Genomic DNA, 18729 nt, shown 5'->3' on the forward strand with positions numbered 1-18729 from the left:
GCAGGGCACCTTTACTTAAAACTTTGCTCCAGGATATGAATTAAGTATTGGGTGTTGAAAAAAAATGAACCTGCATCATGTGGCAGTTAATAGATTGTTGTTATTTGTAAAATAAAGCAATTAAAAAGCCGAATGTTTTTTCATAATAAGAGTGGTTCAAATAAAATTAAATATTATTAAAAGTCGAAGATCAATTTGATATTTGTATCTTTATACTTTATTTTTACAAGTAAGTGTTGTGTACAGCCTTAACATTCCTGTAAAATATATCTTTGGGGCAGTGCACAATGAATTTTGTCTAATGCACACAAACTCCAAGAGAACTCTTGCTGAATGTAAAAGAATAACACACCTCCTCTTGTTTCCTATATACCCTTATAATCACCAGAAAGAGAAGGCGTGTTAATCTGATTACATTCAGCAAGAGTTTCTGTGGAGTTGGTGCGCATTAGAAAGGTGGACAAAATTCATTGTGAATGGTCCCTTTATCACAACAGTAGTACACATCTACAGCAAGTGCACTAAAAAAGCATTCTTTTTAAAAATTACATAGCCTGTGTACACATTTCATGTAACAATACCAGTAACAAACTTATTTCTCTTTAGCAACATACTTGTGAAGTTAATTGCCCCTAGCATTATTTGTTTTCCAATTTTCTGAGTAGTGTGTCTTTAAAGAGTAGCAATGGGAATCAACAATAAGAGTTAAATGGCCTATCCTTATGTGGAACTGTAAACTGTCTCTTGGAGAATCGACACCACAGCCATAAATGGGAAATTTCAAAATTGTTTTAAATGTCTTGCCAGATTTATTTTTTGTTGTCCTGAATCCATAATTTGATTTTTTCTCTCAGTTCATCATGAGGTTTCAACATCTCCATTGTCAGAGGACTCCTGTTAAATGGGTCTGTCTGGTCACTGGAAGTAATTCAAAATTCTTAAAAGTTAAATCTGATTGAAAATTTTAGAAAAGTCACTGTCATTAAATTAATGATATTAAAACAAATATATGAACTTCATTTTACACAAATTAATATGTATATCACACAAAATTGAAACTGTCATCTGATCAAAGTTAAAATACAATCAATGGAAGATAAAAGAGTTGTGATTACAAAATAAAGTTTCATCTCTCTCAGTAACCCTTTACCTGAGTAAATGTCTGGCAATTGTGCTTCTGTCTACAACTTGTCCAGATGGAAGAATGACAGGATCCTTCATCACTGTCCCCATGATGGCATCTTGGAATTCCTCAGGAACGTCACCTAAGAGTTCCTCTTCTTCCTTCTGCTGAGAGGCTACAGACTGAAAAATGTGATATGATAATTCACGTAAATAATAATAATAATGATGTTTATTTGCAACTAAAATAATTGAATTGTACAATGTATGAGTCAAATATAAAAAGTAAAATTCAATAAATGAGAATAAGATTAATGAAATTATAAATCAAAAGTGTTAAGATAAGTACTATGAGGATATTAAAAAATACATTAAGGTTAATTTTAACTTCAAAAACACACTAAAAGTAAGGTCAGTATTTATAAGTAGTCAGTGCCCAAGGTATGAATGTCTTGGCTGATCTGTTAGTTCTCAGTTTTGGCACAGTAAATTTTTGGGTTCAACGCAGAGTGTATGGCATACTTCTAATCAACTGGCAATAAATTAATTGATTCTACTCCATTTCTGGTTTCACTACAACTAAAATAATCTGTCATGCTAAGTATGCCAAAGACTCGGTTTTTGGTTTAGAGGCAGCCCAGATGTACCTTAATCTCCTCAGCAAGACCAGCAAACTCTGAGATCATTTGCACAGGTTTCCCAATTCTCTGGAGCACTCTCTCTGCCTGTGGCAGAAGATCTGGAGAGTAAGATCTGCCGTCTGCTGTCACTGCCAAACAGAAATCCTCATGGCTGCCCAAATTCAGGTAGATTTGGCAAATATCTGACACTATGAGCTGGGGCTTAAATTCAAACTCCTCAAAGTTTTTTACTTTTAAGTTCTTCTTCTTTGGACCCACCTACATGTAGGAAAACAGCTGATTGAGAATCATTCTTAAATTTATGGCAGAAATAGAATGGAAAAGATCTTTAAACATATTCACAAATTGGAATATATATACATGCATTAAACCTGCATAAGGTAAATGAAAAGACAGTAAAAAATTTGTAAACCCAACCCTACTGAGATGTTCAATGGATAATATACCATCTTTAGAACGGTGTCCCAAAATAGTCTAAAAACTCACCAGATGTATAAGAAAATAATTCAACATTGCAGCTATCCTATCCACCATAATATTATGTATAAACAAAGTTTGTATGTCCCTGGTAAGAAGCTCCAAAATATGGATAGTGTCTCTGCTCATCAAGTTATGAAATCTTGATAACATGGTCAATTGCTGCAAATTACTCTCTTTCTCTCTTTGCTGGTCTTCAGGCAAGTTTTGCCAAGCCCCAGAGTCTTTCTCTTCCTGCTGTTCTTTGATCTGGCTCATGTACTGCATGACAGAATAAGCAAAAGTTAATTTTATCTTATCTTAAAAAAATGCTGCGCATATCGCAGGGTAAAACAGATTTTATATTGTCTATTGGGTATGATGATCAAAATAATAATGTTTCTGGAGAGACTAGACATGATATTTACCAATGAGGCATATTGAGAGAGAGATGTTAGGTTAAACAAAGTGAAAATTTTGTCAGTTTACAGTATTTTCACCTCCCTAGTAAGTAACATAAATAGCATACTGGCAAGGAGACCCCACTATCAGTAATATCTATATGATACAGACTGAAAATCAGTAGATCATCTGTCAGATCAAATATTTAACACTTTACTTTTTGTTATCAACCTTTAAAATTTAATTAAGTGTGTAAACATCATGTGTCACGGGTGAAGGACACATTCAGTCTCCTTAATAATGATTTATTTTTTCATCATCACTGCTGATATTCTAAACTGCATCTGTATGTGACAACGGAAATTTGAAGACCTGCGTTTGAAGAAGTTCACACTATTTTATGTTGAACCCACCATTAAAGCTTCATCAAGAAGAAAAGTGGCATCATTCACAAGAAGATTTATAAACCGAAGAAAAAGAGGAGCATCTGAATCTTCTATGTGCTCTTCTGCATGTGCTGACAGCCTCTGTAAGTATAATTTAAAACAATGATGTTATACATCTTTACAATATGATCCATAATAGATCCATAAAACTTGCATCTTGCTTTAAAATGACAAAGGAAGAAAATTTCTAACTAATACTTAGGTGCGAAATGTTTGGTTTGCAAATGTGAGTATCTGGCGAGTACACTGCTCAATCATCAAAAAGCTGAGTATACTAAAACTGTAACCTTATATGCTGTATACTAACCTTCAATGCCTCATGGTGGATTTCAATATTCCAAATGTAATCCAGTATTTTGTACATGGGCCTTCTGTAGTTGAATTTCTGTTCAAATTGCACTGCCTGGCCTGTCATCTCTATGCTGACAAACACATGCAGCAGGGTCTCAGCAAGATGCTGGATCAGCGGGTGCTTCACAAACAGCTGCTCCCTGTGATAGCTAGAGGAAAGATTTCAACACAGTTTGAAAGTAGTTTGATGCCTGGTACCATGAGAACAAAATTCCACCCAACTTACAAGGTTTAATTAATTTGCTTTTTACTTCTTAAAATCATCATTGACATTTCAAATTTCAATATCCTCTGAAGATTTTAGAAAATATTTTAAAGCTGTATTATTCAAACAAAGAATTCCCATGCATTCTCACTTTGCTATCAATCCAGCCTTCATCTCATTCTGCACTGGCATGAGATTTTCTAGCGTCTGAGCCAGTTTTGCTCTCAAGTGAGGGTTCTTCATTCTCTGGGGGCTTCCCATAAACACTAGGATCAGAGAGGCAAAGTGCGATATATCACCACCAATAATCTAAAATGATACAAAATCAACTCATCACAGCATGACTAAATCTACCATATTTTTTGCAATGTGAAAGGTCTAGATTAGAAGTTACATGTGTCTTCAGGAAAAAACTGAACATGTTTCACTATGCACTGGGTACTCATAAAAATATATATATATATGCCAAAGGTTAGTAAGTCATTTTAACATAAAACATGTAAATAGTATTTACATGTTTATAGGAAAATATATCAAGAAAGCTCACTCCAAAATTGACACCCTTTTTTATTTCAAAATCCATTACATAACATTTACTTAACTCTTTGTGTTTTTTTAAAATGGAGAAATTATATTTTTCAACAATAGTACCTCAAATGTTTCATCTCTGAACCTTCTAATAAATACAACCAAGTCCACCATGTTTTCCACCAAGAACTCTGGAACAACTGTTAGCACCTCAGGCACTGGATCAGGGAGTGGGAAACAAATTTCCTGTAAGAAACTCTCTGCTCCTCCGGCAGCCAAGTTGACTAATAATGTTGCTGAGGCAACATGGAGCTGAAGACTCATTTGGACAATTTGTGGTTCCAGCAGGGCCGCCCTTACACACTGGAACATACTCATTCCTGGAGAAACAGAAAGAATAATTTTTGAAAACCTGTAAAAATACTGTTGATATAAGAGGTACATGTAGATGCAATACTCATGTACAAGTATGTTATCATTGAAAACTGAACACAATCAAAAAATGGCCAAATAGACCATTAAGGATAATGTAACATTTTTATATAAACAGTGTACAATGTTCATAAAAATCACCTAAAACATACATATTACTTTTCTATTTAAACAATTTAAAACGTTTATACAAATCTTCTTCAATATGCCATACACACTGAAATAACTTGTATGTACATGTACATTAAAATGTTGTCATGTTTACTTTTTTCAAACCTATCCTTTAGTTGCCTCCCAATGGCTGAGCCCTCTGCCCCTGAATTGACAAGGTCTCTATAAGCCCCCTCTAGCTGACCCATCTCCTGATTCAGCCTCATGAACTTCTCATGAATGACGTGAATTCCCAGGTGGAGACAGTAATGGGTCATCATGAAGCACTCTGTCAGAAAGTTGAATTTGTCTTCTCCTGGATATGGCACACTGCCCTCTGGTGGAGGAATCAGAGATGTCTCTTTGTTCAGCCCTGGAAAAGGCATAATTAGCATAAACACTCAAATTGCAGCATGCACTTAACCTAGTCATTGTTGCAAATTGATTCACAAATACAGCTGCTTGGATCTACTGTCAAGAAAATGCCACTTATGGACATCTTGCAAATGTCTTTAAAAAGGGGGCATCCTACAAGGGGCACACATTTCAACTTGAGTTAAATTGAGTTGTTAGCTAGTAATGAAATCTATTTTGCATTCCACTTAATGCCTGCTTGTTAGACTTTTTTATACATAGGAGGTTTTTTGGAAGACAAAAATTCCTGTTTTTTTTTCTATTTTTTTTCAACCTGTGAGCCAACTAAAAAGTAATTAAAAAACTTATCTGTAGGCATGCTAAGTAAAACTTGTTATGTACCTTTTAAATGCATATTTCTCTCTCTTCCTTCTTCTACAGTTTTCATTTCCACAGCACAGTATGATAATTGTATTTTGAGCAGTTTAGGAGACTGGGCTGCACAGAAAGGTTTACACAGACGAAGCAATACAGCACACAGGTTGATGAAGAAACCATCACTACAGTACATTCTGTTAAGTAACTCTGGCGGAAGATGATTCGACCACAGTTTGGCCCGACCTGAAAATTATGTCATAAAATTCTAAAATTAATCTGATATTACAAACATCTCAATTTTGGGCAAAAAAATGTGCTACATTATTAAAACACTTGGTCAAATTTGGTCATCAGCACCACCTACCCTGATTTGCAGTTAAACAGTTTCCCAGCCACTCCAAAGTTCTGTGCTTGAGTTCTTCAGACAATTTCAGCAAGTTGTAGATCATTTTGTGGACTTTCTCATTCAAAATTGCTATAGGCTTGAAAAAGTGACAAATAAATAAATAAATTTTATACAACTGCCTTTTGGGTATCCAAAGTTCATTTCTGATTTGAATATGGGAAATGGAAAGCTGCTGAGTGTAATATGCACACCCATTTTAAATTTGTACATAGTTATATATTTTGTTCTAAGAGAAAAAACCTAACAAAAGGCTTCAAAATAGTTCTTTAAAAATTGAAACAAATGAATAATAAAAAATAAAATTAAACTGATCAAAAAATAATAATATAAATAAATTTTGGGACAGTCTAAACCTTACCTGCCATAGGCTGTGCATTGTCATTTCCACTTCACTGGGTCTCATTGTAGAGGGCTCAGTGAAGAACTGATATGGTCCCTGAGGGTTCTCTGGTATACAACTTATGGAGAGAGTACACCCAAGTAAAGACATTTCGAAATTCTTAGCAGTCTTTATGTCCCTAGGGGTTGTATAGTCCATAAAAACCTGGAGATTAAGAATGGTCAACATATAAATATATATCAACAAAATGTTTATCAATGAAGAATTGATGGAAACTGGTAAGGTCAATATGCAATCATAATACAGTTAGAACTTCATTTTCATGTCAATTGGCTAAGCATTTCACTCACCATTTACTAACATAATTTTAGTTTTCACTTAAATGGCGATCATTGTTTTTTGTAATTTAAACAATAAGTACTTAAACAAAAATTTACTTTTCCGAGACACTCTGTCCTTGTCATGAATAAGACAAACTCTACAAAGTCAAATGTCCTAGGATTATTAAGCCCAAGTTCTTTGTGAAATGTGGTGGTAACTTGATCTAAAACTGGTCTCAAGATGTGAGCTAAACTGCCATCTTCTTGGTGGCTGTCAATTTCTGAGGCAACTAACTCTAAAAATTCCATCATAATTTCAGAATCTGTAAAAACATGGAACATTTATTAATGTTTGTTTGAAAAACCAATCAGAGACTCAGTGAATATATGTCACTCATCTCAACTTTCATTTACATCCCTTAATTCTTTAAACCGTAATATTTTAAACTACCTACGTGTATTTGTTTGTATACGTAATCAATTATTCCTCTTCATTAAAGATTTGTGCTCCATCTCTTTCAACTGAAACTACTTTCATTCGATGAAAATGTAATGTCAGTCAAAATAATTTTGAATATTACCAGAATTTCTGTGCTCCTCCATGAATATATCCAAAAACTGTTGACCAGGGTCCTGCCCAACAAACAGTGGTGCCGTCTGGAGGCTTGTTTTACCATTTCTGATGATGATATCCTTTATCACAGTGACAAAGCTCAGGTAGCTCTCCTGAAAGACAGATCAAAAATAAAGATATTCCAGTCTTGAAAAAAATTTAGGGCCACGTAGAAATAAGACATAAGTAACTGATGCATATGCAGTACTCTTTAAATACACAAGTCTTGTGAAATGTTGGCATTTCATTTTAGATCTAAAATCTAAATGTATGTCTGACATATTATTATTATTATTTTTGTAAACAAACACATGCATTAATTAGGCCCTAATTCTAGTAATTCAAATGTTTGTTTGTTTTTATTAAAATTTCATCAGAACAGGGCAACAGCAAGAGTACATTTGTATTTCATGTATTCTTCATTGATACATGTATGAAGAAAGCAGTCATCTTGTTTTGATAAAGTGTACTAATCAAAAATAAATGCAATTATCTTCTTTTGATAAAGAGTGCTTTTCAAAAATGCAATAAGTACAACTACAAGAAAAATGTACTATTGTTTAGAATGCTTCTCAGACATGCTCCATAAAACCATTAGTGGGTTAGACTGAGCACCAGCTCCATCCAGGGAAAACATTTCAAGTGAAATAAGGTACTTATAAATCAACCATCAGGAAGAAAGAAATTACATATCAACCATTATGTGGAAAGCAATGGAAATTTGAAGAAAAGTTAAATGACAGTCACAGCACTGACACTCGATTCTTGATGGACTTTGGATAATGAAGTGAGGGAAGGGACAAAAAAATAGACCTGCAACTTTTGCCCCCCTCCCCTCCCCCCAAAATAAAAAAAAAATCTGCTTTAATGTACAAATGATGTGCCTTTAAGTACTTGAGAGGAGCCTATACGTTTTATCTGAGTTTGCATTCACAATCAACAAAAATGCCAATAAAAAACTTCTTGCTAGCATTTTGAGATTATTCATTGGTGCTAAATCATGTTTTGTATGTGTAGGTATTGCACAGAGGCAATTCTCAAAGGCTATTTGTTACTTAATGTTCATAAATACTGCACAGTCTATCTTGCATTGCTTTTCATTAAATAAGATCATTAATTATTTTTGACTTGCTGCAGGTCTTGAGCATGTCTGCGTGAATTTTTAGGGAACGTAAAGGAAAAATAATGGAATGTGTTCCTCTCCTGAGGACATCACAATATAATGCCATATGCTCCCTACTGAATTTGAAACAAGTCTTGCATATGGCACACAAAGTACTTATCAAACTATTTAGGTTATATAATATTCATATTTTCAAATCCATTTACCACTCCTTGTCTCAAATTGGTCAGTTATATTCTCTCTATGAAAATATCAAATCTTTATAGTCTTTGAATCATTTGGTACCCTATATACACAGAACATAAGCTTCGCCATAGACACCTCACCCACAAAATCATATAAGAGTACCCTAGATAAGGCACTGTAACAAAGTAAAAACATCATTCCTATTGAAGGCAAATCAATATCTAGATTCCCTGCGGCTTATGCTTCATTACACAATTATCTCAGCCATCTGTTCTGGGAACTGAGGTTGTTCAGAGTTAGGTTAATGTATGTATATATGCCAGTATTGATTCTGGGTTTGCTACAAAGATCAATAAAACACAGCTTCCAGACACGCGCAAAGAGAAATTACATCAAGAACAAAGACATTAACTTCAGTCAGGTCCGAGATTAGATCCTGATGTGATCTAGGATATTTTTTGTCTTTGAACTCTATCTGCTCAGTGTGACAGACAGACACGAAGAGGATGAGAGACTTATTACTGCTACTAAAATAGAGAAAACCCAAGATAGCATTATCATTGTGAGCTTTTTTCAGAGGTGACTTCAAGAGTTCTTCCATTAACAAAAACAATAACAACAGTTATTTGGATTTTATATTTACATAACTGAACAACACTGGGGGAAATGGAATCTGGAAATATGTGTGTTATATATCTTTTGTTCAGTTTAAGCAGTATTTCCCAGATATTTTGCTTTCAAGACAGATATCCAATACCAAGGGGCAAGTTTGTTCCAGAATCCCCTCTGAAAGATGATGGGTTGACAATATTAGACTGTGGCCTGACAGTCACAGAGTTGTCAGCCATGAAGATGGAAAAGTATATCTTTATTGATAGAGCAGACATTATCTACTTAACCCTAAACTTTCCCCCAGGGACTAAAATGGACACGGATGTTTCCATTATGGTGGAGCTGAACAAGTGGATCTGGGTGGAAAATCACTCTGGGAAGCCAATGCTGGAGATGGACTTCAGGTTTGCAGCATATTCTCTGAATACTTTATCTTTGCATACTAAAAATTTGGAACTGGACATTACATTGCACCCGCCATTGTGTCTGAATACACTCAAACTTGAGCATAAGATTTTACTCATCAAAACAACAGTCAGAGGTATATTAGGGAAAAATTCTACCATCAAGTCATCCTTGTGTTATTCCCGCCTTGCGCCATATCAGCAGGCAGCAGATAGTTTCTACTTCCAGCACAAATGCTGTGACTTGGCCCAGCAAGACAAATATGACAGTGTAAATATCACCCACTCTGGTTTCGGCTACTGCGAGTACCTGTTGTTAGAAATAGGTGGGTTGTATATGACACTGCTGTACACCCTGATATTCCTGGTGAGCCCATTGGCCATCAGCCTGCTTCCCACAGAGGAACAGGTGTATACTGTGAACAGACTTGGGAGGATCGCTAACCTGAGAGAACCTTGCTACAAATATAAAAGAATGGACTCTGTGGGACATAACATGAAGGGTAAATGTGTCCCCAAAGAGTTGATATGTGGAAGACCAATGAGTGTAACTTTAGAAAGTCCACAGAGTCCTCCAGTTCTACAAAGCAATGGTGTTGAGGGCACTGAAGTTGCAGGCGTGGCTGCAGATGTTTTGACAGATCAAAATTGTCCAGGACAAAATGATGGCGTAAGGCAGCAAGACCAAGAGCCCATACATCAAAATGACCAGCTGCAAGTACTCCCGAGGCAGAAACACGTCAGGTTGTCCATAGAAGGTGAAGACACCACATTGCCCCCTGGTGACCAAGATGTCTGCCCGAGTTCTATGGGGAGTACGACAACCCAGCACCACATTTGCTTAACACTAGAGGAGCCCCTGCATAGTGAGAGGATTGGTAACAGGTCCACTGACGCCTCACCAACTGATCAAATGACAAAATCATCAAACTGCCATGTCAAGAAAAGAAACACTGTTGTCATTCTCAGCAATGCTGATGAAGCCGTCACCATCACTGAAGATGTAGCTGTGGAGGAGAGTGATAATCTTCAAAATCAAACTCTGGACAGAGCTGCTGGAGCTCAGAATCAGCATCATCTGGCAAGAAATGATGAGCAGCCTGAGGAAGAGCAATGTGGGTGCCCAAGCCACTATATTCCCCTGAACTCCTCCACCCCAGTTCGCATCTCTCATCCATTCAGTTACCTCTTTCTGATGCATGTAAGAAGTAGCTGGGTTTGTCGCCTTAGGAGGCTGGTGTTTTTCCTGGTGATATACCCCAGTGTTGTGTACGCTGTCATTGCAGTGGATTTCCTAATGTATCACAGTGATATCAAACTGAGGGAAAAATTAGAAACTAATCTCAGCATCTTTGGAAAGATAGCAGATTTTGACTATTTTGATCATTACTTAAATGCCAACTCCTACACTGAGCCATCTTTCATGGTTGGGCTTCTCTATCTTGTGATGTATGTTATAATGTCATTCTTCAGTGCCATAGAAGGCAGTCTTACATCAATGGTGGATCAACTGATGGTGAACAACAAACACCTTGGTGTGCTGCGGCTCCCTGACTGCTTACACATACCGGAGAGGGAGCTTCACACTATAGAGAAAATGTATCACAAAATGGCATTCCGTTTATCACTCATTGCGGATCCAAGATTCTGGAAATTTTGGGTTTTGGAAATCAAGGAGATCTTGTTTAGCTGTTCAGGCAAATCCACCAAAGAAATTTTGGTCAAACCATTCAAATTATTGATGTGTTTCGTGTCCCTGGCATTCCTGTTTCCTTTGGTCAACTGTCTCCCCTGGGAATACTTAGTAACTATGGTAACAGACCAGGCAGAGGCTAACAGACTGATCAGCTACTGTAAAACTAGATACAAGAACTTTGGAAAAGGATTCTTATTTCTAATTGGTGGAAGCATCACTGTGCTGGGTCTTATGTTTGCCCACCTGATATTCATAAAAACATGCCAGAAACTAACCCTGGTTGTTCTGTACACCATAAAAGGCATTGTGAAATACTATGCTGATATACTTCCCATCCTGACCATCATTTTGGTAGGGGCCTACTATGTCTTCAGTACCTTCTACAAACTAGATGAAAAATACAGGTCAGTCAAAAAGATGATATTTGAGGAATGTGAGAAAGAATGGGAAAATCAAAGAATTAAGGCAGAAGAAGCAAACAAACCACCCCTAGCTCAGTCCCTGGTAGTGTATAGAAAAGATGGTATTCCCATGATTCCCAGAGCTCTGTATAAAATCATAATTGACAAACATGTGCCTGTGCGTGAAGCAGAACTCCCTGCCCTAGCTAAACTGATACTGATAGCTTTATTTCTCTCATATGTGGCTGAAATTGTGGATGTTTTCAGTATTCACAACATCACTGGGTTGGGACATGCGGTGGCCACATTTTTTGCTGCTACCCTACCAAAGCTGCTCGATTTCCTACACTCCAAGAGTAGTATTGAAGAAGAGTGTCTAAAACACAAAATAAGAGCCACAATTAAAGATTACTATCAAACAAATCTTGTCATCACTGAAGAAGAACTACTGAACCACACGAATAACAATATCCTCCTTGACAATGAAGGGTTTCCCAGGGAAACGTTTGTGTAATTGTCTGCCTAGGTGATATGGTTTCTGGCCAGCATATTTTATGCCATAAAATGTTATACATGTTTTCCAGAGTGAGCTGTACATGTACAAGGCACAACATATAAAACTGCACATTAACATATTAATTTGAAAGAATTAAAATTCAATCATGAACATCTCTTCAATTTTATTTCAATGATTCAGGCTAAAATTCACAAAAGATGATGAAATAATTTGCTGTGCATGTGACATGAGTCAACTGTTGGCAAAAAAACAGTTCACTCTATTCAATTCAGCATAAAAGCCACTTCAAGCTATTGAATTATGAATAGTCACTTACAAGTCAAGATCATCGAATTGTGAAAAAAGTATGAATCACTACATCAATATTTCACATGCTATTAGTTGGCTTTAGATTTGATATCTTTACATCTATGAGTTCTCATCAGATCATACGCATTGTGCACATCCATAAAAGTGCAACCAAATGTGAAGCTGTGATTAAAGCTTTGGCCAATTGTTACTTGAGTTAATGAGTACAATTTCATGTACAAATTAGACTGTGTATCTAAATAAACATTAGTTCATTTGCTTCTATCTCTGTAATTTTTTCCTAGATTACTTATGAAGTAATTTTGTATGAGAGCCTGTCTAATGGCAGGAATATTTTTAGAAATGCTTGCATAAACAATCTTACATCTAAAGATGTGGCATCCTAGGTTTAAAAGATAAAACTATTAGACAGAATAACTAAAGTATACATAAATGTTTAAATGCTAAAACTTTAAAATCATAGTGCCACTAAATTTAATGAATGCACCACTAACATGCATCTTTAGGAAAAGTATTCAATGTGCAATAGAGATTTCAAATAAATAATTTATCAAAATAAGTAAATAAATAAATTTTGAAAAACGATAAAATGGGTTTTTTTAAACTTACATCCTCTATCTTCTTGGTTTCCTGTACAGCTCTTACATAGGCATAATAAAGATAAAACAGCACTCTCCCCTCTGTCACTGTCCTGTCAGGTTCTCCAGTCTTGCTTGTCTTTACTATGTGCTTATCAGGCTCTTCGAGAACTAGTCTTTCAAATAAACACTACAAACAAAGATAATGAATAACAAAGCTAATTACATTTAGCAGGTGTAAAAAATGCAGATATATTAAGGAATCTCTGGTGAACTATGTACCATTTAATCAGGTAATGCTGATGAACTTACCTTTTTTAAAATACATACAATCAGATATTTTCAATAAACTTTCTCAAAACAAAACAAATAAGCAAATTAAATCAAATCAACCAGACAGTAAACACTGGCAGGCTTTGTCAATTTCCCCATTGTGTTTATTTCAAAAGGCTGTGCATTCCCTGCATGTGCATGTGCTGAATATTTCTCCTATGAAGAATGTACAGACCTGACATGTGTGGCACCAACATAAATATGTATACATATACACAAATAGTCTTCACTTACAGTTTCTAAAATCTCTAAATCCAACCAGTCTTGTCCTCCCAGTGTTAACTGAAACTCCGCCATGAAAACTGCCTTTGCAGGTCTGAACTTGTCCAATGTGCATGCTGGAGTAACAAATAAACTAATATTAAACTTATCTAATCTGTAAACTAATCTGTAAATGCTTTTGCTGACAATAATCAAAGTAGTTTTTTTGATATAATCACTATAAATGCATGCATTTTTATATCTAATAAAGCAATATTTATGATCTAATATCTTATTAATGTGCACAATACTTCACAAATTATTTCCAATTCATGAGTTACTACTAACAATATAACAGTATATGTATAAACACAGGTGAAAAAATTTACAATGTTTTTCAAAACTAAAAATAAAAAGCCTTAAAACAAACTTACTTTGGTCTAAAGTAATTAAGAATATTCTTTCAATGAGGTTATTAAGGTGGACTACTTCCTCAGCTTTCCCTTGGTCACTGAAAATGGACTCACTTATGTCTTGAACAGAAGTAGCTGAAAAGAAATGAAAACATCCCATTTAATGCATAACTACTGCAAATTTAATTATGATATACCAATACCATAAAGAAAGAAAAGCTGCAGCAATGGGATGAACACAATGAGGTTATCTCACCTAACGCATCCTTGACTCCAGCTACATATTGCTGAGCATCTAACACTGATGGAAAGAGGGCTGTAAATGGGTTGTTCTTCAAGTCTGGCCCACTCATTCTGCTCATCTAATAAAATCAAAATGCATTATTGTAATATGTAATTAACTTGGATTGCAGTAGGCATCACAGACATTAGAAATGTACAATAATCACATTTAAATGGAAAAATTCACATACATAGTAACATGTACAGTTGTATCAGCTGTATCAGTTGTATTTCATTATTTTTAGATGACTTGGTCTAATCCCTTAATGGATATGAGTTAAACATTTAGATCATGCTATTTCACCTGACAAATATTACTAGAAAGTCAACTTAAGAGTAATGTGCTCTGTAATACACACTACATGTTAAAAAAATGAATTAAATAGTTAAAATATGAAAATACAAAGATTAAATGAGTAATCGACTCCTTGTCCAGAGTAAAAAAGGTTTAAGCATAACAAAATATGTAATATAACATAATGAGATGGAATATTTAAAAAAATAATTAACTGTTAACTGGTCTAAAGTAATTAGTCATGGTTTAGTATGGTTGTTTGACGTTAAATACCAGTAAACCCTATAAATATGGCAGATAACCCTCCCCCCTTCAACAAACTCTGCCTCAGTTATAGGATTTAAATTACTCGATTTTATTCACCTTACCTAGCTTCATTTCTTTATTTTGGGCCTTTACTTACTCTCACCCTCTCTCTCTCTCTCACTCTCTCTCACTCACTCACTCAAGCACACACACACACACACACACACACACACACACACACACACACACACAGACACACACACACACACACAGTGACACATGCACTAAATTAAATAGTAAGAGCTATAGGACTTTCATTTTTAAGTGAAGACTTCCAAGTTCCAAGAAAAAAATTGGTGATATTGAACGCTCCGATTTTTCAGTAAAATACATCTGCCAGTATACATGATATGACAGTGGATATCACTTACCTTAGACAATACAAAACCAAATTTACATCATTAAATTCACTTTAGCTACCTAATCTACAACACGTCGATTTTAGCCTAGCCACAGCCTGCAAATATCCACTTCCAACTTCCGGGAAATAGTCCTTGTGATAAGTGCTAAATAAAAGCAAAATAATACACTAATTACCACCTAGGCTGCCTTTATAAGTTTTTCTTATGCTTACAGTATATTTTGCTGTTATAAACTCAAACTGAACGCATTTAACCTGGGACATTAATGATATTTTATTCCGCACTGCAGCTCTTTTGCATTTGAAGACCACAATTTGCCAAGACGGCGGAAATTTTGTGACAACTTATTTTCGTATTGAGAAATGAATGCTTTTTCTGCTAGCTTAAAAGAACATATCCGAGATCTATACTTCAGATGATTATGGAGGACGTTCCTGACAGTCAATTCAACCCGTGGGTCGATGATGATAAGGCGCTAGGTACAATAAGCAGCGTTTTGAAAATTGCCGAGAGAACTGGACACATCAAAGGCTTGAAAGTAAGGGGGCGAAAGTAAGGCGACTCATTGCCCCAATTTTCGGCCTTACGTGCTACGTAAATGAGATCTCATAACAACCGTGTGTTAGAAACTCTGGAGACCATAAATACCCACAGTCTTGTGAATTACCTTGTTGTATATCATTGTAATTTAAGTAATTTTGTATCGGTTCACGCGCCAGTTTGATAACGTTTAAAGGTGCTCTCCACCGGATTTTCATGCCAAAATTAATTTTACGGGATATTTCCACATTTTGGAAATCCTCCACAGTCATATTTATGTCCTTGAAAGCTTCTTTTATTTCCCAATTCAGGCTCTAAAGACAATAATAACCTTTTACGTATAAGTTAATCCTTGGAAGTAAATCGACTTCCATGATTTATCTGAAGCATGCTGTACTGCCATTATTATAACTTCTCAGTCTCTTAGGGTAGCCATGCATTACCAGTATGCATTGTCTGTATTATACATGGCACATTTATAGTTATAGTTATTCTACCCTATGCACAGGTGTCAGTAAGTAAGTAAGTAAGGCTTACCAAGTGACATTTAATATCATTTGTTTTTATTGCAGGATGCTTGCATCCCTGATGATGATGTATCCAGGAGGAGACTCTACTCAGAAGTTTCTTCTCTTAAATTTATCACCTTGCTGAGAGAAATTTCCAAAACCCAGAAACAGCTGGATAAGGTAAACTTGAAGTAAAAATTTCTCTATTTGTGCAATTTGGAAATATGCATTCACTTCTTTCAAAGCTTCATGCAGACACAAGCTATTTATTTATTTTTATAAATTGCTTCTTTTCGTTCTAGGCTAATCTAGAAATTCAATGTCGGTTTCAAGATAAAGAAACTAGAGATGTTACACACATGGACACACTTGGTAGGTACACAAATTATACAGAGTTCTTGTATCAAAGGTAATTGTGATATTTCTGTATAACATGAACTTTCTTGGACTATAATAATAATTGTGACTGAAGCACTTATGACTGTTATTATTTTAGAGTTTAAAAGTATAATTGTTTTCATAGTCTAGTTGACATGTCTCGGTATTGTAGAGAAGAGATCTGCAGACATCACCAAGCTGTGCACTCATCTCCAGTCCATTGTCAACAATAAAAGTCATTTAATAGGAAGACTACAGCAGCCATTTGTTGGGGATTACCTTAAAATTGAAGCAACTTATCACAGGTTAGTTCTTATTAGAACTGACAGTACTCATGGTTTTAGTCCCAACCTGTCTCTTCTGTCTCCTGCTGCTGCAAGTCATGTCAGCGTTTACAATACTCGTTTCCCTCCTAAAGACTACAAGGACCTAATCTCTTGGAATTGGGTTATGTATAATCTGAACTGGAACCCCCTGGAAGAGATACACCTGTAGTTGCTCTTTAACTTGAAAAGGAAATCATATATCTTCACTTTTTGATCTGTACCTTTTTTTACCAAATTTTACAATTCGTACTGTGTATTTTGTTGTCCATGCTATGTCATTTCATATTGATATTTTAGGTATGTTAGCCAGGTGTTTCCTATGCTGGCTCCCATACTGGCAGAGTTGACCAATCAACTGGACAACATAGAATGGGCAAAGAAAGTAGACATTGGAGATGGACAGCTGGTCAGTAACTGTTTTGTTCTTATTTCTTCTGTTGGACCATATTTCGATTATGTTGATCAGATTTTGCTATACCGTAACCAGTGATAATTAATGTAACCATTTTCTTATACTAGTGAACACTATTTAAAGATTAAAGAAAATTAAAGGCATTCTTAGTTGAAAATTATTGTGATATTGTGTATCCAAATGTAATCCCATACTGTTTGGTTTTATTTTTAGGAGACTGTCCTTACAGATATATCCTCTGCCTTGGCATCCTTACAGACAAGTTTCCAGTCAGTTTGTCAACTAAGAGACTCTATCAGCCACCTACACTCACAAAGCATGGCAGATGACTCTTGACCAGTTATAAGTTTAGTTTTCAGTCTTTCAGCTACTACAAATTTCTCTGTTGAGTCACCCAACCGAGAACGCTGAAACTGTTCTAAAAATTCATTTAAGAAATATTTTTCCAGTACTGTTGGGTGGTTGTTGTGAAAACTAATATGAACTGGAACTACCAAGGGGAGCACCTCTGCATACTGAGAGCAGAATTTATTTCTTCAGACTGTTATGCTGACAAGCACTGAAACATGCTCTGTAAATAAGTTTATAAAATGTATATTTTGTCCATAAAAGGGTTGATCTTGAATCAATAATAATTTGAAGTGGTACCATAATATTTTCTGATCCTGTGTGTTTGTTTTCAAGTTGTCTTCAGTAATATATATACTGACAGTCAATGAAAACGCATTTGTTTATCAAATATTTGAAGTTCCTTTGGAACATTAAGAAAATAAGTTTTTGTGTGAAATATGACCCATTATTCAGTCAAACAAGGTGACTCTTATGACCAAACAAGTGCTTTTTTACTTGTTTTTATGGTTGGAATTGATTCTCGGTAAAAAAGTACAAGAGGTTTTCTGATGCATTTTCATTGACTGTCAGTATATGTTACTGTGGTAGCAGAAACCTGTGAGGCCAACATGGATCATTTTTCTCCATGATTGAGGGAGATCAAATTGCCATTACCTGATATTGGGAGCGCCTGGATTTCAAGAGACACTCCCGACAACATAATGATGTAATTAGAGACAATTAACTGTTGGTGCACAAGCAGCACACGGGCTTGCAGCACAGAATCTGCGTAAGATCATAGTGATAAAGGAAACTTGTATAAAAGCCACTTTTTGTATTGATTTGGGGGGGGGGTCAGTTGCCTTATAAATTAGCGTTACGTTGATTTATCCTTGTGGTTGACTTGGTTTCTGTCGCACCCACTTACGTGAAGTTTTAGACCAAAGAATCTTGGATCGATCGTGAGAGTAAAAGGTTACTTACGTAAGTGAGCTAAGTGAACGATAGTGATTGAAAACTTCCTTCGGTTTATTACATTCAGTACAAATAGCAGGCTATAAATCCAAACTTA

The 18729-nt window shown here is 35.6% G+C and overlaps 2 protein-coding genes across 2 annotated transcripts; one reads left to right on the forward strand and one right to left on the reverse strand.

The window, feature by feature from the left end:
• Positions 1-190: 190 nt before the first annotated feature.
• LOC106164917 (ubiquitin conjugation factor E4 A) lies at positions 191-15290 on the reverse strand. The gene is made up of 19 exons (XM_013542967.2): positions 15172-15290; positions 14174-14279; positions 13939-14052; positions 13538-13641; positions 13002-13160; positions 7113-7257; positions 6649-6854; positions 6230-6415; positions 5830-5947; positions 5490-5708; positions 4849-5106; positions 4275-4531; positions 3775-3932; positions 3375-3567; positions 3035-3148; positions 2250-2501; positions 1770-2021; positions 1151-1305; positions 191-918 (listed from the first exon to the last, which is right to left on the reverse strand). Exons 2-19 carry the CDS (start codon positions 14277-14279, stop codon positions 810-812), a joined length of 3105 nt encoding a protein of 1034 aa, XP_013398421.2. The 5' UTR covers positions 15172-15290; the 3' UTR covers positions 191-809.
• A 162-nt stretch (positions 15291-15452) lies between these two features.
• LOC106164885 (uncharacterized) lies at positions 15453-17980 on the forward strand. The gene is made up of 6 exons (XM_013542925.2): positions 15453-15700; positions 16275-16391; positions 16514-16583; positions 16762-16894; positions 17213-17321; positions 17541-17980. Exons 1-6 carry the CDS (start codon positions 15578-15580, stop codon positions 17661-17663), a joined length of 675 nt encoding a protein of 224 aa, XP_013398379.1. The 5' UTR covers positions 15453-15577; the 3' UTR covers positions 17664-17980.
• Positions 17981-18729: the final 749 nt, after the last annotated feature.

This window comes from Lingula anatina, chromosome 2 (assembly GCF_051362555.1).
Source record: "Lingula anatina isolate TDL-2025a chromosome 2, LinAna3.0, whole genome shotgun sequence".
NCBI lineage: Eukaryota > Metazoa > Brachiopoda > Lingulata > Lingulida > Lingulidae > Lingula > Lingula anatina.

Excerpts from the sequence above, each read along its gene's own strand:
- LOC106164885 (XM_013542925.2), top strand. The coding sequence starts at position 15,578 with ATGATTATGGAGGACGTTCCTGACAGTCAATTCAACCCGTGGGTCGAT. Across the intron at positions 16,392-16,513 it reads CCCAGAAACAGCTGGATAAG|GCTAATCTAGAAATTCAATG; the intron begins GTAAACTTGAAG and ends TTTTCGTTCTAG. Across the intron at positions 16,895-17,212 it reads ATTGAAGCAACTTATCACAG|GTATGTTAGCCAGGTGTTTC; the intron begins GTTAGTTCTTAT and ends TTGATATTTTAG.
- LOC106164917 (XM_013542967.2), bottom strand. The coding sequence starts at position 14,279 with ATGAGCAGAATGAGTGGGCCAGACTTGAAGAACAACCCATTTACAGCC. Across the intron at positions 5,107-5,489 it reads GAGAAATATGCATTTAAAAG|GGCTGAACAAAGAGACATCT; the intron begins GTACATAACAAG and ends TGCCTTTTCCAG. Across the intron at positions 2,502-3,034 it reads TTCTTGATGAAGCTTTAATG|TACATGAGCCAGATCAAAGA; the intron begins GTGGGTTCAACA and ends TCTGTCATGCAG.